This window comes from Capricornis sumatraensis, chromosome 4 (genome assembly GCF_032405125.1).
Source record: "Capricornis sumatraensis isolate serow.1 chromosome 4, serow.2, whole genome shotgun sequence".
Classification (NCBI taxonomy): Eukaryota; Metazoa; Chordata; class Mammalia; order Artiodactyla; family Bovidae; genus Capricornis; species Capricornis sumatraensis.
The window spans coordinates 100,660,373-100,682,572 of record NC_091072.1 but is presented as its reverse complement, the minus strand read 5'-3'; the positions used below and the strand labels follow the sequence as shown (position 1 = coordinate 100,682,572).

Here is a 22,200-nt window from a genome sequence, read left to right as displayed (position 1 = left end):
CTAACGTTTACAAGTACAGCACCGCGAGGTTCAAGTGTGGGCAGCAGGCGTCCCCATAGCTGTTTAGACGCGTGTGCCCGTCCTTTGCGCTGCTCGGTGTCTTTGTGTACCTGTGCGTGGTTGTGAAACTCCGCTCTCCTCTCGGAGGGGAAGGGGGAGTGGGAGTAAGAATGTCGCCGGCTGGGCGCTCACGTGGGTACGTGGGCGCGGAGAAGGCCGGCTGTGCATCCGGCGTGGGCGGCACGGAGCGACCTCGCCCCGCCCGCTGGATCCCCAAGCCCGCCTTCCACAGCCCGGCCTCGGTCACCTCAGTCTCCAACTCGGCGCCCCGGGCTGAGTCCCCGCCCCCGCCTCCATCTCCACACTCCTCCCCTCCCCCCGATATCTCCGCCTCTCTTCGTCTCTCCGCCGCGGCGTCTCCCCGTCCCGGCGGAGAGACCCGGGCGCCCGCCCCCCGCCCCCGGCCTCCGCCCCCGGCTCGGCCCACGCCCTCCGCCCGCCCGGCAGCCAGCGCTGCGCCGGGCCTCGCTCCCCGTGCGTCCTGCGGGGGCGGAGGCGCGGAGAGGCGGCAAGCGCAGCCGGGGAGGGGGGGGCAGAGGCACAGACAGAGGCGCGGAGGCTCGGAGAGAGGAGACGTGGAGGGAGGGACGGAGCCCGGACAGCGGCGGACACGGCCTCGCGCGCGGGGAAGAGCGCAGCGCGCAGCAGGCGCTGAACGCCGGGCACTGAGAAGGGCACCCCGGGTAGTCTCCAGCCGTCCATGCACAGAGCTGCCTCCCCCACAGCCGAGCAGCCGCCGGGCGGAGGGGACAGCGCCCGCCGGACTCCGCAGCCCAGACTCAAGTTAGTGGGCAAAGGGAAGCGGCGGGGAGTGGAGATGGGTGGAGCTGGACTCGGGAGAGGGGTCCGGAGGGCGGAGGTCGAGGAGAGGACGAGGGGAAGCGGGACGGGGGTGGGGGGTGGAGACTGACGGAAAGGGGGTGCGTCTTCGAATTAGGGGCCCCTGAGAGCAGACAGAGATCTGATGCAACTGGAAAGACTAGAGAAAGAATAGTACCTAATTCTGCATTGCCCGTTTATTTGGGGGGCATGACCTGGCATGTGAGCCCCCTGCAAAGAATGCGGGGGCCCCCAGGCGGCAGGGGAAGCCCTGGGGCTCTAGCTGACAGTAGTGCCGGCGGAGGGCCGCTCAGCTGGCTCAGCGCGTCATTGGTACCGAGCGCGCGGCTCCGGGATCCGGGATAAGCCGGCGCCTTTGAACCAAGAGACCATCAGGGGAGCTTTGCAGACGCGGGGCAAGCCTTAGGCGTCTGTTCATTTCTGTAGCTTTATTTACAGAGTGGGGAGGGGAGTTTCGATGTGCAACCCCTCCCTCAAGAGGCCTTGAATCGCTTCCCCACACTTGAAGATGTGGGTGGAAAAATGAAGGAGAGAAGGGTAGGCGGGAGGCCCCCCCGGCGGTTTTCGCCCACAGACGCTACCACTGTGGGAGTGTGTGGGGGCGCACCGGGCCCCAGAGCAGAACAATTGAGGCACCCCTCCCCTCCCGCGTGCCTGAGCTGAAGGGATGGCCCTACCTATGGAGCAGGTGGGAAGGTCACTGCTGGGAGAGGGACCAACTGAGGGGCCCTGGGCAGTCTGGAAGGTAGGGGAGGTCCTGGGGAGAGAGCAAGAAGGTGCAAAGAATGCCTAAGCCGTGGGAAAAGCTGAGCAGGGGTGGGAAAAGGGAGCAGAGGATGGATGGTCTGCCTGGCTCACAGTGAGAAAGGGCAGGGGAAGAGGCCACACCTTTCCCACTCAGCCACATGAGCAGGATGCCACCAGGGAATAAAGCTGGCCAGCAGTGGTCCTAGTTTCCCCTGCAGGGAGGACAAGGGTCCTATGTTCACCTCAGCGTGGACATTAACTTTGTATTGTTAAGACTGTTAGGTGTGTAGGGTGGAAGGTGAGGATGGTGTTCTGGAAGAGACATTGGTCCAGCTAATCCAGGGGTGTACTGACTGGCCTCATACTCATGGTCTCCTCTTGCCCCAGACCACAAAAGTAAAAGCTGAGGATGGGGGAGCTTGGAGCCTTTGACTCCCACAAAGACCAATCTGGCTTCTGTACTTCTAGCCAGTCTGGGATAGCACTGCTGCTGAGCAGTGGCTGGTTCGCCTAGTCTGTGCTCAAGTCTCAGCAGAGAGCATTCAAAAGAGGGGAAGAGAAGCAGGCAGGAAAGAGAAGACAATTGTGAGGATGGGTTGGTACCCAGCAGGGAACTTGCACTGACTGTCCCCTCCAACCTTGTGCACCTCCTTCCCAGGCCCAGTTCCCGAGCCATGGCCCTGCCTCGGACCCTGGGGGAGCTGCAGCTGTACCGGGTCCTTCAGCGTGCCAACCTTCTTTCCTACTACGAGACCTTCATCCAGCAGGGAGGGGACGACGTGCAGCAGCTGTGCGAGGCGGGGGAGGAGGAGTTCCTGGAGATCATGGCGCTCGTGGGCATGGCCACTAAGCCCCTCCACGTCCGACGCCTGCAGAAGGCACTGAGAGAGTGGGCCACCAACCCAGGGCTTTTCAGCCAGCCTGTGCCTGCGGTGCCTGTCTCCAGCATCCCACTCTTCAAGATCTCTGAGACGGCAGGGACCCGGAAAGGGAGCATGAGCAATGGGCATGGCAGCCCGGGGGAAAAGGCGGGCAGTGCCCGCAGTTTTAGCCCCAAGAGCCCCCTTGAACTTGGAGAGAAGCTGTCACCATTGCCTGGGGGCCCTGGGGCGGGGGACCCCCGGATCTGGCCAGGCCGGAGCACTCCAGAGTCTGATGTCGGGGCAGGAGGAGAAGAGGAGGCTGGCTCACCCCCGTTTTCCCCACCAGCAGGGGGAGGCGGCCCTGAGGGGACTGGGGCTGGGGGCCTGGCAGCAGCTGGGACTGGGAGTGGTCCAGATCGACTGGAGCCAGAGATGGTGCGCATGGTGGTGGAGAGCGTAGAGAGGATCTTCCGAAGCTTCCCGAGGGGGGATGCTGGGGAGGTGACATCCCTGCTGAAGCTGAACAAGAAGCTGGCACGGAGCGTGGGCCACATCTTTGAGATGGACGATAATGACAGCCAGAAGGAAGAGGAGATCCGCAAGTACAGCATCATCTACGGCCGCTTTGACTCCAAGCGGCGGGAGGGCAAGCAGCTCAGCCTGCACGAGGTGAGGGCCCCAGCCTACCAGGATTGCCTGGGACATCTAGAGCTTGACCTGCTTACCTCTGAGAATCCTCACATTTGCCGAGTCTGTTTCATTGCCCCATGACCAGGACCCAAAGTCCTGATCCCCTCCTCCACCAACCCCAGCTGCTACTGTGCTTCCCTGCTCAACTGAGGGGGATGCAGAGACACAGGCAAGAGGCCAGCTGTCCAGTTCCATGCCACCCAGGACCCCACAGGATTGGAGGAGGTCCCTGGCATTCATAGGAAGCTCTGGGTGCTGCCCTCTGTCTTCCTCCCCCAGGAAACTCCTGGTAGTGTCAGTAACCCAACCAAGCATCTGATGGATGGTCTCATTTGTCTGATGGAGAAGGGGCCGGAGGAGGTCTGGGCAAGGGTGAGTCAGGATTCTGACTGCTCTGGTGGTCCTCTTTACAGCTGACCATCAACGAGGCTGCTGCCCAGTTCTGCATGAGGGACAACACCCTCTTACTGCGGAGGGTGGAACTCTTCTCCCTGTCCCGCCAAGTGGCCCGAGAGAGCACCTACCTGTCCTCCTTGAAGGGTTCCAGGTGAGACCCCCTTCTCTAGGTTCTTCCTCGATCAGATTCCTGTGCCTAGGAGCTGGGTCACATCCTGCCTTCCTGTTCAGGTGCCTCTCATCCTGCTTCCCACCCGCCTTGCTTTGACCAAGTCCACATGTGTGAGGTCCGCCCCTTCTCCACTTGTCTGAGGTCTGGCCCCTCCTCCCATCCATCTCAGACCCCCTCATCCCCTGCAGCAGTGGCGCCTGAGCGGGGTACACCTGCTTAGCTAGCTTCTTTCCAGATTCTGGAAACAGTGCATTTTAGATTCTGTGTCTGCCACGTGTCTCTCCCCAGCCTCACTGTCCTTGTCCTTCTTCTCAATCTTTGCAGGCTCCACCCTGAAGAACTGGGAGGCCCCCCACTGAAGAAACTGAAACAAGAGGTGGGTTTTCCAGGGCAAAGATTGGGGGTTAGGGCAGCCATCCCCAGCCCACTCCCTTGCCAGTCCTCATTTCCTTATTTGGGGCATCCACAGGTTGGAGAACAAAGTCACTCTGAAATCCAGCAGCCTCCTCCTGGCCCTGAATCCTATGCTCCCCCATTTCGCCCCAGCCTGGAGGAAGACAGCGCCAGTCTGTCTGGGGAGAGCCTGGATGGGCACTTGCAGGGTGAGTATGTATCACAACCGTTCTTACTGTGGGGGTAGAGGGCACGGGAGGAGGGCACCAGGAGGCAACTGCCTGGAGCAGGGTTGGGAGGCCGGCCGGATAGGGGCCAGTGGACCTGGGCCTCTGGGCCTGGCTGTGTGGTTGAGGGTGGGGGTTCTGTTGCTGTGGTCCCTTACCTGACCCGTGCCCATGCCCGCAGCTGTGGGGTCATGTCCAAGGCTGACGCCGCCCCCTGCTGACCTGCCTCTGGCATTGCCAGCCCACGGGCTGTGGAGCCGCCACATCCTGCAGCAGACACTGATGGATGAGGGGCTGCGGCTAGCCCGCCTCGTCTCCCATGACCGCGTGGGCCGCCTCAGCCCCTGTGTGCCTGCGAAGCCGCCTCTCGCAGGTGAGGCAGCAAGCAGTGCTGTCCCCAAGCACCCCACTACCCAGGCCCCACACAGCAATCCTGGTGTCCTAGGGCCAGCTGGGAGGAGGAGGGCAGGATGGTGGGGCTCCAGCCAGCAGGCCTTGAGTTGGGGAGGGGGGCCCTGCAGGGCTGTTCCCAGTAGGGAGAGTCCAACCCCTAATCCATGAGGGTGAAGCTAGGGGAGCAGGGAGACAGAGAATAGGGGACAAAGGGGAGCAGGAAGAGGAGAGCCACCAAGAACGGAAGCTTGGCTGGAAGTTGTGCCAGTGCAAGAGGGTGGAGCGGGCGAGGAGCTGGAGTGGGGTTGCCAGCTGGGAACTGGAAGAGCCTGAAGGGGAAGGGGGATGCTTTGTGTGTGGATGGGGAGGGGGGCAGGCAAGTAGGCCGGCAGAGAGGGCTGGGCATCGGCTGGGCTGAGAGTGACGCAGCAGCCAAAGCCACCAACCCTAGCTTGGTATTTTTAAACTGTGCGTGGGTGGGAAGTGGGGGTGGGGACTGAAAGAGGGGGGCTCTTCTTGGAGGAGGAGCTGGGAGGCTGACTTCCTGTATTCCCCCTGTTTTGGCTTCTAAGAAACTTGGGGGGCCTGGCAAGGTGGGTGGGGCCTGGGAGGAGGCCAGGGAAGAGTGGGGGTGGCAGAGCCTGGGGAGGGGGGAGGGGGAGAGGTCAGAGCCAAGCCGCCCCCACAGCTCCGACAGAACCAGAAATTCCAGCAGAACGGAGGCGGGAGAGACAGAGAAGGAGAGACACACACAGAGAGAGACAGAGAGCTACACACAGCCAGAAAGAGTGGGGGGCGCACACGCTTGGGTATGGAACCCCGGCCCCGCCCCGGACAGGAAGTGGGCCGGAGTCAGTAAACCGAGCTCATCCTCGCAGCCTTCTCCGCCCCGTCTCTGTGTTCAGCCACCTCTATGTGCAACGTCTACCCCACAGCCGCCTGACCTGGCCCTTCTCCCTGCAGAGTTCGAGGAGGGGCTTCTGGACCGATGCCCGGCCCCAGGACCGCATCCTGCGCTGGTGGAAGGTCGGAGGAACAGCGTGAAAGTGGAGGCTGAGGCCAGCCGGCAGTGAGGGGTGGACTGGCGTCCTCAGACCCCAGGCTTCTGGCTCATACAGACCCCTCCACTCTCACCCTGGCTTCTAGTCACGACCCTGGATCCTTCCCCTGCCCTTCTCCTGCCTCCCCCACTGCCCCATGGGCATAGGACTATGGGGCTTCAAGCAATAACGAGCAGGGGCCTGGTCAGAGGACACAGGGAGGGAGCACGGTGCCCCCTCCCCCTTGCCTAGAGCAAGGAGGCGAGAACTCTGCCCCCAGGGCACTTGGGGTCCCCCTTCCCCTACCCAGCACACTCCCATTCTCTCTAGTTTGAACCAGTGACATGAGCAGTTGGACTCAGTTTGGACATGGGGGAAAGGGGGACTTCTCTGGGAGGGTCCAGCAGCTAAAAATAGAAACATTTTCCCCCAGATCTGGGGGCCTTGGGACACTGGACATGCTCCTCCCCCTCTGCCCCCCCATTTTTGTGCTTCTAGTTTGTTTCTTTAATTTAACAAGTGCTGCAGTTTGCCCCCGACCCCCGTCTCCTCCCCCCAAGTCCTCAGCGTTCTCTCCTTCTTGCCCTCTCTAGGGGGTGTGGGGTCCCCTTCACCGGCCCCCTCGGGAGGCCTGGGTGGACTCAGGGTCTCCCTCAGCTGGGGGCTGGGCCGCAGCACCTGTCTGAGCAGTTAGAGCGTCTTTCTTTTCAGATCGTGTACAGTAGATTATTTATTTTGTTATTTTGAAATAAAATTTATTTTATGGCTTAGGATCTCTGACCCCCAAGATGGAGAAAGGGTTGCATGGGGTGGGAAGGTGGAGGGAAGCTGGCTGTGGGTGGGGGAAATAGAAAAGAAGCAGCAGGTAGGGCCCCCAGAACATCAAGGGGACCACACACCTGAGTCTGGACCCCAAATTCACACTCTGCCTCCGGGCAGGACTGGGGGTGGTGAGCCACCAAAGCTACAGCCTGATATGCAGATGTTGCAGCCACGTAGACCCACGTGAGCACAGTCATGCCCAGAACTGAGTACATTTGGGTTAGCATACGTCCAAGAGGCCAGCATACTCGCTGGGGTCTTGTGTGCAGTATCTCATACTTGCTAACTTGTGTTGTCACACAGGCAAAGTCAGAGAGATCAATGTTCTATGTAGCCATAGAACTAACATGGGTGACATCCATATATTAACATGTCCCAAGTGTACATGCTTTCACCTGGCTGTACACAGACGCAGCCCTTGTACTTCTGCACAATCACACACACGTATCCTGAAGCCTGCAGCTGACTGACAAGAATCTGGAGCTGGTTGGGACTTGTTTTTTTAATCTGGGCAAAAGCCACATCTGTAACCAAATGTACAGACCCCACCCTACCTCCCTCCCAGGGTCTCCTGAACTGCTTCCCATCTCTCCAGGGCTGGGGCCTAAGCCCATACTGCCATCCTCAGCCTGTGGAGCGGATGTGTGCATGTGTGCGTGTTTCCACCCGTGAGTGGTGAGCCCCGGCTTGGGGCAGGCAGAAAAATCCCCCCCTGCCTGCACCTGTGCTCTTGTCCAGCCCTCTTCCTGCTGAGTGCCATCTTCCAAGGAGAGCTGTGTGTGTGTGTGTGTGTGTGTGTGTGTGTGTGTGTGCGCGCGTGTGCTGCCTGTGCAGTCACGTTGGGGTGTGTCTCACTTGGAACCTGAATTTCCCTTCCACTATCTGGGAGGGAAAGGGCAGGGGTGTGTTGGAAGGGAAGGAGTAGGTATGTTCCACCCAGTGTACCTTCTCTTGGCAGTCTTTTCCTTCTGAGCAGGGAGTGGGTGGGGAGAGGAGGACACACCCTCCCTCTCTGCTGTTGGGCAGGAGCAGGGGCGGGTGCCCAGAGCAGGCCTGTGGGGGCAGGAGAGCGGTCTCTCTGGGCTCCGCCTCCAGCTGGGATCACCAACTGGGGTTAGCCCTTAGGTCCATGTGGGACATTGAGATCCCAGACTGCCCGTAGGGGGAGGGCTGCAGGAGGGGTTGGGCTCCCAAGGACCCTCCCCCTGACTCCCCTTGTCCCTCCAAGAGAAGCTTGGTAAGGTCCTGTTCAGTGGGAGGCAACAAGGGCGGGAACATGTCTTCACGGACCCTGCAGGGAGGAAGTGGAGAGCCAGTGGGATAGGCATGGTACCCACACCTCAACCCCCCACCCAGCCTCCACCCCCAGGCTGACACTCACCAGGTGCCTTGAGGGAACCCTCCCACTGGCTGGTTCAGGCAGCTATCTTCTGCCATGGTCACGTCTGAGCAGAGCAAGGGTTCAGGGCTGGACACAGCATGATCCTGAGGTGGGCACGGCAGCAGGCCCCTGCCAGCCCCAGAGAAGTAAATGAGGTGGTGGTGGGGGTCAGGGTGGGGTTGAGGCTGGGAATGAATGAGGAGCTTGAGCTCAGGATGGGGGTGGGGGTGGTCACTCACTGCGGGTGAGGTTGGTCAAAGGGCAGGCTCATCTGGCTCAGGTTGGGAGGCATTGGCAGGTGAGGTCTGGAAGCAGGAAGGGGAGGGCACAGTCAAAGGAAAGCTGGACCAAGGCAGCTGTTGCAAAGTCAAGCCCATTGAGTAAGGAAACTATTTCCAGTTCCTCATCCTGACGGCATCACCTTGGGCAAGTCATTTCTACCTGTGAGTTTGGTCCTCTTCTCTGTATAAATGTTATTATATGCACTGGGGACTGGAGCGGGGGACAGAGGAAGGATAGATTAGCTAATATCTGAACTCTGCTGATTCTAAGATCCCACCTCTACCTCAACTCCTATGGGGGGAAGATGTCCTGCCTTGACTGAGAGTCAGTAAACACCTGAGTGCTACCTGGAGAACAAAAATGTCTATGCCACTTCCAGGCCAGAAAGATAAATATATACAAATCAAGGTAACAGAAAAATGACAGTAGATTTCAGAGGCAGGAGAGAGAATACTAATACTTGCATAGCTCTTACTAGGAGCCGGGTTCTACGTTTAGCTTTATACATACTACTAACTCAAATTAACCTTCACAATAATCCTGTGAAGCAGGCATTATTATCATCATTATTCCATTTTACAGATGAGGCATCAGAGTTAAGTAACTTGCCCAAAGTCAGCAAGTGGTGGAGCTAGAATTTGAACCTGGATCTTAACTATTAACACCTCAATGGAGTGGACAGAAGAGACACAGGTGTTGGCTTTTTGCCACCCCTTTCTCATTGAAGAGCCTCTCTTCACAAATACAAGTGCCAATCCCCACTGCAGGGGGTGACCCAACCCATTCCCCAGAGGTGACCCCACTTACTCCTGGAAGGCTGGCAACATATTGACTGATTCTTCCCGGGGGAGGGCTGGATATGAGGGGATGGAGTGAGAGCGTGGTGGGTACACTTGGGGCCTAGGGAAAGAAAGCAGACTCCTGAGGCCAGCCCTTCTCCTGGACACTCCCAACCCCCTACCCAGGAATCCTGGGGCTTCCCTGGGGGCTCCATGGTAAAGAATCCTCCTGCCAATGCAGGAGACATGGGTCTGATCCTGTTACAGGAAGATCCCCATGCCATGGAGCAACTAAACCTGTGCAGCACAACTATTGAGCCTGTGCTCTAGAGCCCAGGAGCCGCAACTGCCCTAGAGCCCACGCTCCGCAACAAGAGAAGTCACCGCCGCGAGAAGCCTGCGCACCGCAACCAGAGAGGAGCCCCCACTCACCTCAACTAGAGAAAAAGCCTGCCCAGCAAGGAAGACCCAGCCGAGCCAAAAATAAAATAGGCTTTCAAAATTCTATTTTTAAACGAAAGTTGGGGGATCCCTTTCAAGCAAAGGAAATTCCCTACTTCAACCCCCAGGGCCAACTCTCCCCATGCCCATGCTGAATGCCCGCTGGCACAGACCACTCCCAGTTCTATCTCTGAAGCTTCTTACACCATATCTGGGCCAAGCGGCAGGTTCATGGAGGAGTCAGGGGCCATTCCAAGATCGTAAGAGGGCATCATGGTAGGCATTTGGGGCTCTGGGGTGGGAAGTGGCTGGTCCCTGGAGGAGGGGAGGAGGCATGTGTGACTGACCAGGGGTTGATGCCACACTTCCTGCTTACAAGTAAGTATCAACCCCACCCTCCGTCCACACCAGCACACTCACCTTTCCACAGTCATCTTGATTGTAGCTGGGACATAACCCCTGCCATCCTTACCCATCTGTTCAGCTATTGTGGGGAGGAAAGGAGAGCCATGGAATGCTTCCGGGTTAGGGAGGAAGGGAGCTGGAAAAGGTGAGCATGGATGATGGGCAGGGTCCAGAAGCAGGGAAGTGACAATGGAGGAAGAAGTCAGGGATGACACACAGCAGGTGGGGTGGGGGTAGCCAGGAGCAGGGAGGAGGCGGACCACAGAAGGAGTCAGAGCTGCCAGCCCCGGCTCACAGCTCACGTTTGTAGTGGCTCCGGAAAGCCTCATCCTTGGGTTTCTTGGGGTAGAGGTTTTTGAGCTGAGCAAGGTCCCGGATTCGGTCCCCAAGTGAGCGAATGGACAGGTCTTTGGCAGAGAATGGCTGGATATTCTCTATCTGTGGCGAGCCTAAATAAGGAATGAGGCCATGAGTCCCCTCTGTCCAGACTTGCTCCCCCTTCCCCAACCTACCCCGATGGTTGGACTCATTCTCAGTCTACCAAGGCAAGGAGAGGAGGAGCTGGGGTGAGGGTCCCACCAGTCCCCATTCCCACCAAACTCCAAGTGAGAAGGTAGAAGTTTAGGCCACAGAAGGAAGAAGAGAAGTTGAACCTAAGGAAGAACTTCCTGAAGATCATGGTTGGCATCAAAGAAGGCCAGGACCTTTCTCAGAAGAAACCCCTGAGGGCACAGGCACAGAGGCAGAGGACTGGCAGGGGTGACCTCACCATCCTGGCCTCGGATGACGTGGGCAATGGTGATGCCCCCAATCTCTGAGTCACTGAACCGAAGGAGGAAGGTTCCATCAGGCTCGTTGAGAAGAAGGCTAGTGACGTACTGTTTGCTGATGAAGCCGATGATCAACCTGGCCAGGATGAAGGAGAGGATGTGGGTGGGGGTGTAGCATGTGGAGCAGGATCTGGAGGCCCAGATCCTCAGGTTACCAGGGGCAGGGACTCACCGGTCTGACCAGTAGCTCCGGAGACAGCGTTTGGTGAGATCCAGGACACCATCAAACCACTGCCAAAAGGTGAAGCCACGACCCAGCAGGATCTCCTGTGGGCAGAAGGGAGCCGGTGTGAGCAGGAGCGGGCCAGAGCAGGAGTCTGGCTAGGCCAGCCACTGGGCTGTGAATACCGACACGACAGAGTCACAGGACTGAGGGGCCACCCTGCACCTGAGACCCCATCAACGACAGTGGCCGGCACTCAAGCTTCCCATGTGCCAGGCACTAGTCCAAGCTCTTGCCATAAATTACTGTATCCAATCTTTACACATCTATGGATAAAGATCCCATGAGTATCCCATCTTACAGATGAAGAAATGAAAACCTAGAAAGATCAAATAACTTGCTTCTTTCACAACCAGTGAAAAGTAGAGCTGGGATTTAGTCCAGGAAGTCTGGGCTAGGCCCCCTCATAACCACTGTGCTCCACCCCCTCCTGAATGAGGCCTGGCGGAAGTGGTGTCCAGAGAAGGCAGCTTGCAGGATGTAAGTGTCCTGTTCCCTTTGCTAACACATCCTCTGGTCGTGTGGGCTTTTCTTTCTTCCTTTTTTTTAAAAGAGATCAGTACATGATAGCTTTGACTCAGCTGGTCTTCAACCAAGACACCCAGACCTCCATTGTTCCCTGTTTTTGTAACAGATCCAGTCCTGAGCCACCTTATTTTGGGTGCTGTAAAATGTAGTAGCTAAGAGCAAGAGTCAGAAATAAGGCCTCACTTGCTAGGAGACCTTGGAGAAACTACTTAATACCTCTGAGCCAGTTCATCCTCTATAAAATGGGTATAATAGTACCTACCTGAAAGAGCTGTTGTGATGGTTAAGTGAGATAGCATACATACAGTGCTCAAGTACAATTTGGCATATACTAAGCTGTCAACTCATGGTCGCTGGTGTTATTGCATTTGTCCCTGTGGGATTTCATCCTGGTTTTTGCAATAAGAACTATTTTCCCAATGGGTCAAAGTCATTTTGAATCAAAGCTGTGTTTACACACAATCTGGGTGAGTCATGCAAATCACTAGCAAAAGGGAAGACAGAGGGCCCCCAGACAAAAACTAGGGGGATGCCAGAGAGCCAAGGGGTTTTCCTGCCTGGGCCAGGGCAGAGGCCTCCTGATGAACATGGCGGGGCACTGTGAAAATCCTAGCGGTTGGTCCCTGGGCAGAGGTTGGGGAGGCCCTGAGTCCCCCAGGGATGAAGAGCTTGGGGGCGGGAGGTCCAAAGGGCAGGGGAATGACCTTGTTGAACTGTGACCAGGACACAGAACGGTGCTGGAAGGCCTCCATACTCAGGCTGCTGTCACTGAAGATCTTCTGGGCCAGGAAGAGGAAGTGCTCTGGGAGTAACCCCCGGTTGGTCCCCACTTCAGCCATGAACTTGAGGTTCAGAGTTTCACACATCTTCTCCCAGGGCACCCGCTCAGCCACCACAAAGGGCACGCGGTCCTGGGAGGGGAGGGGAGAAGGTGAGGAAGCCTCAGGCTGACATAGCCATTCCTTCTCAGAAGGGCCTGCATTCTCCCCCCCTTCCCAAGACTGTCCCTCGCCAGCCTTGTCCCCTTGAGTCTGCCCAAGAAAAACGGTGCTTTTCCAACAGTAGTCTAAAGTGCCACCACAGAATCGGTGTTAAGATTGGCACAAAAGGAGGTCAGAAGGACAGAAACAAGTCTCTGAGAAGGAGTTATGGCCACTCTCAAGCGGACATACCAGCCACCCCACCAGCCTACACCCACCCCCCAGGGTATAGCCCCTCCTTCCCCCAACTCCGGGTCTTGCCTCACCATCTCAGAGAAGGCATTGTCCCACAGGATGGTGGCTTTGGCGTTATTGTCTTGGTTGCCGTGGACAATGACCACCAGGGGCAAAGACAGGGCCTGAAGCAGGTGAGGAAAGGGAGCTCTTGGTATTGGGGGACAAGGGGCCTCTGCAGAGGGCTGGCTCTGAGGGTGCCCAGAAGCTCCTGAACTCCCACCACATAGTTAAAAATTCATGGTGTGTGATCAAGTGCTTTCTGAAGCTGAATTATGTCCTCCCTGCTGAGACGTGGTGAGGAGTCAATGCTATAGAGTCAGACCTCCAGGTTTCAAATGCCAGCTCCAACATTCAGGAGCTGTGTGACCCAGGCTAAGTATTCAATCTCTGTGTCTCAGTGTTCTCATCTGTAAAATGAGGCTAGTAAGAATAACTCCCTCATAATGTTAACTGTGCAAACCCTGCATGTGTGTGCATGCGTATGACTTAAAACAGTGCCCTGGTCTAAGAAAAGTGCTTCAATGCCTTAGCCATTGGCATGGCTAAGGAAAATAGTTCTTATTGCAAAAACTGGGACACAATCCCACAGGGCCATATGCAATAACACACACCGTCACTCCCTGGAGTGTGCACTTGAGTTCTCGTCCTCCCCACTCCCCCTGGAGCCCCAACATGCATGAAACCCAGACCCACAGGGTACAGGGGATTCATGAGGAGTGAGGATCCAGGCCTCGGTGTGTGGCCGGGGCACCTGGGACCCAGGCTCACCTGGAGCTGGATGGGGAGTTTGTTAGGGCCGAGCGTGAGGCTGGTGGAGAAGAGCACAGCACACTTCTCCTCGGTGACAGACTCGGTGCCCTTCCGCTCACACCGCTTGATTTTCTTCAGAAGCTGGGGGATGGGGTGAGGGCAAGGAGGATGAAGGCAGAAACTGTGTCTCCTGGGCTCCCCACACCCTCTCGAGGACACTTGCCTGGCCTGAGGATGCCCACCCACTGCTCCCCAAAGGCCTCTCACCAGGTTCTTGAACAGCGCAGAGCAGCAGTTCCCAGGAATGCTGTTCTCCAGGGGCACAGTGTTGTTGATGATTTCCCCGGTGCTTTCTCTGCCAGGGCAAGTCAGGGAGGGGCTCATCCCGACTGGCCCAGGAGTGGCAGGAGCTTGAGTCCACAGGTGAATGGCCTAGACTATTGGTCCCTAATCTCCATCTCCCTACTTGGGTTCTTGAGGGAGAAACCCCCATCTTAGCCAAATCAGGACGCTTCCACCCCATTCCAGCGCTGGTGGGTCCCTCCCCATTCTCTCCCTTGACTATTATACAGGGCCCCCATATCCCACGGCCCTCCCTCCCCGTCACCCAGCCCCCTTCACTGTGCTGGTCCCCCAGGCCCCTCTGGCCTCCATCACCCCCTCAGGCCCTCTCCAGCCCTGGCTTACGCTCCAGCTCCAGGCCCCTGGGGCATGCTCAGCTCCCTCGCCTGCTTCTCCGTGACCATGTCGGCCCTGACCAGCGGAGGCTTGGCTGGGGCCCCCAGGAACCGCAGGCCCAGCAGGAATCGAACCCCAGCCTGGAACTTGGTCTGAGTCTTCAGAACCTGGGGGGGCTGCTTTTCCACCAGGAAAGAGCTGGGAGGAGTAAGGAAGACACAGGGAAGTGAACAGCTGGGTCCCTCTGGGCGCCGCCTCCCCTCTAAAACTCTGACCCTCCTGCTTCCTTGGGGTCTGCTCTCCACCAGGCAGGGGGTCTCATACCTGGTGACGAGTGTGCGCAGGACATCATCCAGTCGGCTAATCAGCGCTGCCCGGGTCTTGGGATCAAGCTCCCCACCAGCTGCCCCCACCTCCTGCTGCAGCTGGGAATAAATGTCCACCAGGCTCTCACACCTGGGGCCACGACCGTGGTCAGGGGGCGCAGTCTTCCAGCCTGCTCCCGGCCCAGACTGCCCCTCACCCCTCAACCCAGGAAGAAAGCAGAATAGTGTGTGTGGAGGGTTGGTGATGAGCAATGGGTGTGACTGCAAGGGATCGGGGCTGAAGGGGTGGTGGGACATGCCTTGGCTCTGGGGCAAGGTTCCCGCTCAGTGCCTGGAAGCTCTGTGGAAACGAGCTGCCCTTTCCCCAGGGGTCTGATACCCAGGTCCGAGGCCAGCATGCATGATGCTTTTGCGCACATTGAAAGATGCCCTGCCCAATAAACCAAAAGGATTCCCAGTCCTCTGGGCATGGAACTCGAAGAAAAAAGTATAGGTTGGAGGAATGTCTGCATGCTGGGTCAGCCTGGTGCACGTGTGCAAGACATGACCTGAACAACAGTATGGGTGGCTCTGCTGGATCTGGCTTCTCCAAGTCTTGGCCCACCCCAAGACCCTCTGGCCTGGCCTCTCTCTCTTACACCTCCAGCAGGGAGAGCAGGTGTCCACCCCCAGCGCATCCCACTTCCCTGTCAGCCCTGCCCCCACCTCTCTTGTAGTGGAGCCAGGCTCTCCTCAAAGGGTGCGCCATTCCCTGCCAGCTGCTGTTGCCGCTTCCATATCTGGATCCTCTTCAGCACCAGAGCCTGAGCAGCTTCCAGCTCACCAACAGTCTCCTGCAGCAGCGTGACCAGGGCCTGTGGGCAGGTGGGGCCTGAGCCGGAGCCACACGCTTCCTCTTTGCCCAGCTCTGGAGGGTAGGCCTCCCTTTCTCACCTCTCAGAGGACTACTCACCATCCCTCCACAGATCTGAGACCCTCAAAGTCTGCACTTTGAGCTCAGTCTCCACGTCTCAGTCCATGACTCACCTCACTTGGCCCAGTCCCGTTGGCAGGCGTTTCTATCAAGCTGTGCAAAGACACTGAGGGTAGGGGCAAAAATCGAGGTGCAGATAGATTTGAGAGGTTCAATCAGGGTTGAGATCCAAGAGGGGGTCACTCCCACACACTCCCCAGAATCCCACCTTGGCCAGCCTCAGCTCCAGGCTGCAGGGCCTCCCGGAGAAGGCGGGTCTCCCCCACCCGGTGCTGCAGCCTCCGTAGGACTGTGTTAAACTTGAGTTCCTCCTGCTTCCAGTGGAAGGACATTGGCAGGTGGTGGAACTGCAAAGAAGGACAGGAGACAGGTGAGATACTCTGCCCATCCCTTTTCACTCAGCCTCCACTCCCTAAAGGGGTGCCCACTGCCGTGCTCTGTAGAAAACAGACCACTTCCCTTGTCTCGCTCCTTTCTCTTCCTTGACAGTTCTTCCTGACATTTTGGAATCTTCTGGAGATAACAGCTCTGTATCACTTGCCCCAGACCCCTCACTACCCTCAGCTCCTCACTGGAAGCTTCTCTGAGCTTAACTTGGGGCTCACTCTGAGCCCAGGAATGTCCTTTGATCATCTTGGACCTAGAACACGGAGCTTTTCCTGAACTTCAAACCCCTTCTAATTTCTCATGGCTCAGGCTAAAGTTCCAGGGGGTTGAGTTGGGGTGGGAGATGGGGTATCACAATACCTGCTCCATAACAGCTTTTTTTTCACCTTGAAGTATGTGTCTGCAAGTGGCCACCAGCTTCAGGGGGTCCCTCTGATATATGGTCTAGAAATGAAGAGTGGTAGATGGGGTTAGCCTTGCTCTTACTCATGTCATTCTCCCTCACCAATCCCCCTCCCCATTCACACATGAACTAAAAGGCAGCACAATCATGGACTCCAGAAGTTTGCATGCATTTGCATGCTTTTAAAGTCTAATTTGCCTGCTAGCTAACAGCTAACCAGAGGAACACCAATTTCCTTCCAGCATCCAGTGCTCACCCCAGCTCCGGGCCCCACCCTGGCCCTGGCCCTCCCTCCTGCCCCCACCTCCAGAGTGTTGATGTGTTGCACGACGGTGCTCCCCTCCCCCTGCTCTCCAGCTGAGGCCTGAAGGCGCTGGACAGTGGCAGAAAGTAGGGCACTGGCCATGTTGCAGCAGAAGGTGTCTGAGCCGACAAGGAATTCCCTGCAGGAAGATCAGGATGAGGCCACCTCAGGTCAGGGCTTTCTCGACTCTACTGTCTCTTCACCCCACAGCAAACAGCTCAGCAGCTCCTTCCTCCTCTTATTCTCCATTCAGGCCCGCCATAGTCCTCAGCTGTGCCCCATGTTCCCCAATTTTCCAGCTGTTGTGGGTGGTGCCCGTGCCCCAGCTCTGACCTCCCTCCTCTTTGGCTCAGGTTCCTAAGAGGGTGGGGAACTCCACGTGTCAACACGCCATAGTCTGGCTGATGCGGTACAGACTCTTAGCTAAATCTGGACCGCTCCATGTGGAATAATGAGTCCCAAGTCTCAAAATGGGATGAAGAAAACCTAATGAGAAGGAAGGTAGGTGGGGGAGGCCCTGGGGGACTGATAAGGGGGCAGCTAGGACTCACCAGGGCTGGTTCTCCAGCCAGTCACCCAGGAGATGCCGCAGGTGTTGAGGAAAGTCGACATAGAGCCGCTGCAGTTTTTCTGGGGGCATTTTGGAGACCAGACCCCACAGAGACATGATCTGGGGTTTGGAGGGTGCCTAAAGAAAAAGAGGGCTTCCCTGGTAGTTCAGAAAGTAAACAATCTGCCTGCAATGCAGGAGACCCAGGTTTGATTCCTGGGTCAGGAAGATCTCCTAGAGAAAGAAATGGCAAAGCCACCCTAGTATTCTTGCCTGAAGAATTCCACAGAGGAGCTTGGTGGACTACAGTGCATGGGTTGTGAGACTCGGACATGACTGAGCGACTGACACTAACACTGAAGAAAAAGAACAAGGTTACTTGAAAGCTGGGCTTTGGGGGCAGCCAAGGACCTCCCATAGATAGCCCTTTCAGAGACCATCAGCACCACAACTCTCAGCCAGACTATGTCAAACCAGGAACCTCTTTGGCCAATGCCTGAGACAAGGTATTTTCTTCAACAGTAGGCCTGAGGGTAATGCAGTGGGAAGAGCTGAGCTGCAGCCAGTTGTGGGTGTGGGTCGGGGCCGGGTGGGGGTGGGGGGTAAGAGACAAGGGCAATGCGGCAGTAGGGAAAGCTCTCTGAGAGAAGGCAGAGAATGTGGGTTGTAGCTCTAGACCCGGCTCTGATTCTGTTGGCAGGAAACCTGCCCTTGAAACTTCTCTGGTGGTCTAGTGGCTAAGACTCCATGCTGCCAATGAAGGGAGCAAATCCCTGATCGGGGAACTAAGATCCCACATGACCCGTGGCATGCTCACAAGATTGTAAAAACAAACAAACAAAAAGAAACCTCCCCTCCGTGGACCTCAATCTTCTCATCTATAAAATATGAGGCTTGGGTAAAGTACGAACTTTCCAAATTTTTTAAAGAAGTAGACCATTTTAGCCAGTTATGTAAAATTTGAATTTCTCTGTTGAAATCAAGTGTGGTAGACCTGGAATTCTACAACTTCTTGCTTCCCTCTCTCCACCTCTGGACCCCAAAGGTGTCCCTGGAGAAATCCCTCAAAATTCTAGGGTTCCATGAAACAATCTGAAAACTGCCTGGCTAGATGAAGAAGAAGATGGTAAAGTAACAATAGCTATCATTCATTAAGCACTTACTATGTACGAGGCATTACACTGAGTGCCTTACCTCACTAGAATCTTGCAACAATTTTTAAAATATAAAATTATCCCGTCTCAGGTAGAGAAACTGAGCTCAAGGAGGTTCTCCAACTTGCCAAGGCCATTCTGCAAGCGATCCGAACCCAAGTGGGGATAAACCACCACTCTGTGCCCTTAGGATCCCTTCCGGATCCAGATCTCATAATCCCAAGAGGAGGGGGACATGGAAGGAGAACTGAAGAAGAGGAGATGGAGCAAGAGGAAAAGTAGAGAGAACTCAGGAAGGAGAAAAAGTGAGGTTAATTAGCCTGCAGCAAAAAGCCTGGAAGAGGGGCGGAGAGGCTAGAGGACTACAAGGAAGAGAAGGAAAGGGGGCAAGAGGCAAGGAGATGGGAGAAGGTAGGAGGTAGTTGCCTCCCCATCCTAGGTGGACTGCAGGGCAGAGCGGGTAAACCAGTGGTTCCCCAGGGGTCTCTCAGTTCATGTTTCTCTTCCCAGAGATGACAGAAAGGATGGGGGTGGAAACTCCCTAGGTCTCCCTCAACCCACTTAGCCCCAAGTTCTGCTGCGGCACGTTAGCTTCTCCCCTCTCCCAGGACTCCCAAAGGAACAGAGAACAGACAGGCCCCTTTTCTGGAGAGCCGTGCTCCTCCCCCAGTTCCTATATCCCCCTGACCTCTTTTCTCCCAAAGGCAGAATCCTCCCCCTCCTGCTCAGGGTCCTTTCATAGACCTTTCTCTACACCCACCTTGGGGTGGGGCACCTTTTGGTTTGTGTTTCAAACTTAAGGGAGGACTCCATTCCTCTCTTCCCTCTTTCGCTCCTGTTTCTCAGGGTGCTCAGACCTTTGACCTCTATCTCTACCCTACTGGGGGACCGAGGTGATCCCTAAGTCAGAGGCAGCTCCCCTTTCCTCCATATCCCCTAGATTAGGAAGAGTGAACAGCTTCCTGGCATGGCCCTGCCTTCAAATCTCCCCTACTCCCTCCTCAGACAACGAGGGGCCAGACTTTCCCCCACTCCCACCCAATAACCAGGCTGCCTCAATCGGCCTGCCAGGCCAGGGGCATCTTCTGCTGTAAGCCCCACTGAATACCGACAGGGAGGGAGGAGCCACGGCCTGGGGGGGGGGGGGGGCGGGGCCCGCGTTCCCTTCCCCATGGGGAAGGGAAGTCCAGGATCTTCATCAGCCCCGCTTCGTGGCCTAAACTTCACCTCAACCCCCGACATTCCTGAGCCCTCTGACCGTGGGACCACAGGATCAGAAGTCAAAAGAGCTTCTCTGAGTTGCCTAGTGTGTGTGTGTGTGTGTGTGTGTGTGTGTGTGTGCTGTGGTGGGGGCGGGGAGGGGCGCGGGGAGGCGGAGCCAGTTAGGCACCGGGAGGGTTAACTCCGTGACGCCGCCGGGCCCAGCGTGGAGCAGTTTTGAGGGGGAAATTCCCCCTCCTCTGGGGCACCATGAGGTTCTACTTCTGGGACACGCTCACCCCCTGGCCACACCCTTGAAGAGGAAGCTTTGTGGGGGGCCCGGATAGGGGTCTGTGGAGGACCCACTGCCCCCTGCCATCAGTTTTCTATAGGGAGGGGCGGCCACTTCCCCCAAACCCAGAGGGCAGAGGGGCACCTCCTTGCCCTCCTTCCCCTGCCTTAACACGTCCCTGGATTGCGGGGGATGGGGTGTGTGGAAAAAGTGACCCATGCTGGGGAGGAGCAGGGCAAGTGCTGGGCCTGTACCCACTCCAGATTCCTCTGATATTTCGAAACTGCCAAAACTCAGTAACACCAGCCACCAGCCCCAGCTGAAACAATTTCTTGGGGACCATCCATTCTGCCCAGGCAGGATCCTGAAAAGCACTCCCCTCCTCCCCCCACATTGGTAGTCAGAGGCCCCCCACCCTCCCTCCTTGGAGGCATCCCCTCACCTTGGCAACCCCTCTGTTGTCGTCTCCCTCTCTCAGCGGGCTCTGCCAGGCCCCATGGGTCTGTAGCTCTGTCCAGCGGGTTCAGGACTGGCCCTGCTAGCACCCCTCCTCCTCCACCACCACCAAAAAGAAAACACACACACACACACACACACACACACACAATCCTCTCCCGTCCTCCCTCTTCAGTGTAAGCAGTGGCTGCCCCAGCCCGCTGTTTCCGGCTTCTCCGACTACCCAGGTCCCTCCCTGGAGCTCTGACGACACAGAGAAGAGAAAGTGGGCTGGAGGAGGAAGAGGAAGAAAGTGGGGTGAGCATGTGTGCCTCTGGTATGGAGTAGGGGAGCATGGGCTGGGAGGGGGAGCCAGGACTGGGGCTTGGGGGCCCCTGGCGCCAGGCTGGAGGAAAGGCTGATCCCCACTTACTCTGTCCCCCATCAAAAACAATCAACTTTCCTCGAGAAAGTCACCTAATATCAAGCAGAGACAAGCCACCCCAAACTACAGCTCCCATACTCAAACTCTAGTAAGGGCCGGAGGTTTGGGCTCAAGAGGGACTGGGCTCCCCACCCCCCCGGGGGGGGGACGGCGGGGGGCTCTGGAAAAAGAAATCCCTCTGGCCCTGCGCTCCCTCCAGTGGAAGACCCTGAAAGCGGCCGGGGAGCTGGGACTCCTCGGTTCCCCTCCCTGCTGGGTGGGGAACGCCCTAGAGGTCTCGTGACCCGCTGATGGGAGGGAGTGGGGGAGGGGGCTGTGAAGCTCACAATCCTGTAGGCCTCCAGGGATGCCTGGAACTGAAAATCCTTTCCGCCACCTCCTCATGGGGTACTACTCCGGAGACCCAGGTAGGAGCCAGCGGCAAGCTGCAGTTGCTGCCCGTAGGTTCCCAAGGGACAAGTTTGAGTATGAGTCTGCTGTGCAACCTTGGCAAAGTTCCTATCTGTTTCTGGGGTAAACACTGAGACACACCCAGAAATAAACGTGCATGTAGACAACTTCCCCAGCCAGAAGGACACTCCCTCCCACAAACACACATGCTTACACACACGTGCAGGCAGGCTCACAGACATGTCAGCACTCAGAGCCACATGCAGTCACAAGGACACACACTCACACGCACAAGGCTTGCTCAGCTTCTGAGTCATCATTGTCACTACTGGATGGTTTTTGAAGCTTTGGCTGAAGGAAGAGCTAGAGGAGGCCAAGGGACCTTCAAGCCCCCAAACCTGAGAGACGTGTATGGGGAAAGGGTGGTCTCTGAGGAGCAGTGGAAGGTGGGAGGCAGTTTCTACTCCCCTCCTCTCTCCCCAAACAGGGCTGGGCTCAGGGGCCAAAGCCAGGCTTATGCTGCCCCCTGGTGTCCCATCTGATTCCCAGAACCTGGCTCCTCCCCCTCCCATCCACGTGGATGGGCAAGTATGTGCAGGTCGGAGTCCCCAGCTAGGCAGAGGGTAGGAGTTAAGAACTTGGCCCCTGGAGACAGGCTGCATGGGTTCAGATCCTGCCAGCACTGCTAGCTGCACAACTCTGGGCTGTTTTGTGCTTCAGTTTTGTTGTCTGTAAAATGGAGCAAATAATAGCCTTAACTTACAAAGCTGTGAGAGTGAAATGCAATAATACATGTGAATGATGCCTGGTACACAGTAAATGTTAGACGTTATTTTATTGTCCCAGAACTAGCCAGGCAGGAGAAAGACAGAAGAGCCTTTATCTTACATAGGATCCCCAGATTTGAGGGTAATATTAATGCCACAAAGGCAGAGGCTGTTGGAGGTGTGTGTTTATATATTTATTGTGTCTGTAAGGCAGCCAGTTGGAAAGGAGGGAGAGCTGGGGCGGAGATGGCAGGCGGGGACCCTGTCCTTGGGTTTATACAGCTGGCAGTGCTGCGATCGATCACAATATGTGCACAAAGGCGCTCACGACACATGCATTCTGTGTGCGCTCCACTCTGCCTGCTGACATCCAGAGACAGTGACTAAACTTAGGCCTTGCCACCTAGGGGTCTCCAG

General features: G+C 56.9%; 2 protein-coding genes across 6 annotated transcripts; one reads left to right on the top strand and one right to left on the bottom strand.

The window, feature by feature from the left end:
- The first annotated feature begins 572 nt into the window (after positions 1 to 572).
- NAB2 (NGFI-A binding protein 2) lies at positions 573 to 6,579 on the top strand. Of its 2 annotated transcripts, XM_068969751.1 has the most exons (7): positions 573 to 843; positions 2,306 to 3,179; positions 3,614 to 3,747; positions 4,093 to 4,144; positions 4,238 to 4,370; positions 4,570 to 4,761; positions 5,745 to 6,579. In XM_068969751.1, exons 1-7 carry the CDS (start codon positions 761 to 763, stop codon positions 5,852 to 5,854), a joined length of 1,578 nt encoding a protein of 525 aa, XP_068825852.1. In that variant the 5' UTR covers positions 573 to 760; the 3' UTR covers positions 5,855 to 6,579. The 2 variants fall into 2 exon arrangements, with proteins under 2 accessions (XP_068825852.1, XP_068825853.1); XM_068969752.1 differs by lacking the exon at positions 4,570 to 4,761.
- STAT6 (signal transducer and activator of transcription 6) lies at positions 6,571 to 20,407 on the bottom strand. Of its 4 annotated transcripts, XM_068969746.1 has the most exons (22): positions 20,189 to 20,407; positions 17,102 to 17,238; positions 16,551 to 16,689; positions 16,204 to 16,287; positions 15,665 to 15,803; positions 15,510 to 15,562; positions 15,189 to 15,337; positions 14,482 to 14,613; positions 14,167 to 14,355; positions 13,747 to 13,834; positions 13,498 to 13,620; positions 12,759 to 12,851; positions 12,217 to 12,423; positions 10,934 to 11,028; positions 10,701 to 10,837; positions 10,234 to 10,380; positions 9,947 to 10,010; positions 9,731 to 9,841; positions 9,114 to 9,206; positions 8,264 to 8,329; positions 8,025 to 8,153; positions 6,571 to 7,934 (listed from the first exon to the last, which is right to left on the bottom strand). In XM_068969746.1, exons 2-22 carry the CDS (start codon positions 17,215 to 17,217, stop codon positions 7,745 to 7,747), a joined length of 2,544 nt encoding a protein of 847 aa, XP_068825847.1. In that variant the 5' UTR covers positions 17,218 to 17,238; positions 20,189 to 20,407; the 3' UTR covers positions 6,571 to 7,744. The 4 variants fall into 4 exon arrangements, with proteins under 4 accessions (XP_068825847.1, XP_068825848.1, XP_068825850.1 ...); XM_068969747.1 differs by lacking the exon at positions 9,114 to 9,206; XM_068969749.1 differs by lacking the exons at positions 16,551 to 16,689; positions 17,102 to 17,238.
- Between the last annotated feature and the right edge of the window lie 1,793 nt (positions 20,408 to 22,200).

Bases quoted from the DNA above. Each gene is read 5' to 3' on its own strand.
- NAB2 (XM_068969751.1), top strand. From the start codon at position 761: ATGCACAGAGCTGCCTCCCCCACAGCCGAGCAGCCGCCGGGCGGAGGG. The intron at 4,145-4,237 runs GTGGGTTTTCCA...GGGCATCCACAG, and splicing joins TGAAGAAACTGAAACAAGAG to GTTGGAGAACAAAGTCACTC. The intron at 4,371-4,569 runs GTGAGTATGTAT...CCATGCCCGCAG, and splicing joins CCTGGATGGGCACTTGCAGG to CTGTGGGGTCATGTCCAAGG.
- STAT6 (XM_068969746.1), bottom strand. From the start codon at position 17,217: ATGTCTCTGTGGGGTCTGGTCTCCAAAATGCCCCCAGAAAAACTGCAG. The intron at 15,563-15,664 runs GTGGGATTCTGG...CCCTACCCTCAG, and splicing joins TGGAGCTGAGGCTGGCCAAG to TGTCTTTGCACAGCTTGATA. The intron at 14,356-14,481 runs GTATGAGACCCC...TACTCCTCCCAG, and splicing joins CTGCGCACACTCGTCACCAG to CTCTTTCCTGGTGGAAAAGC.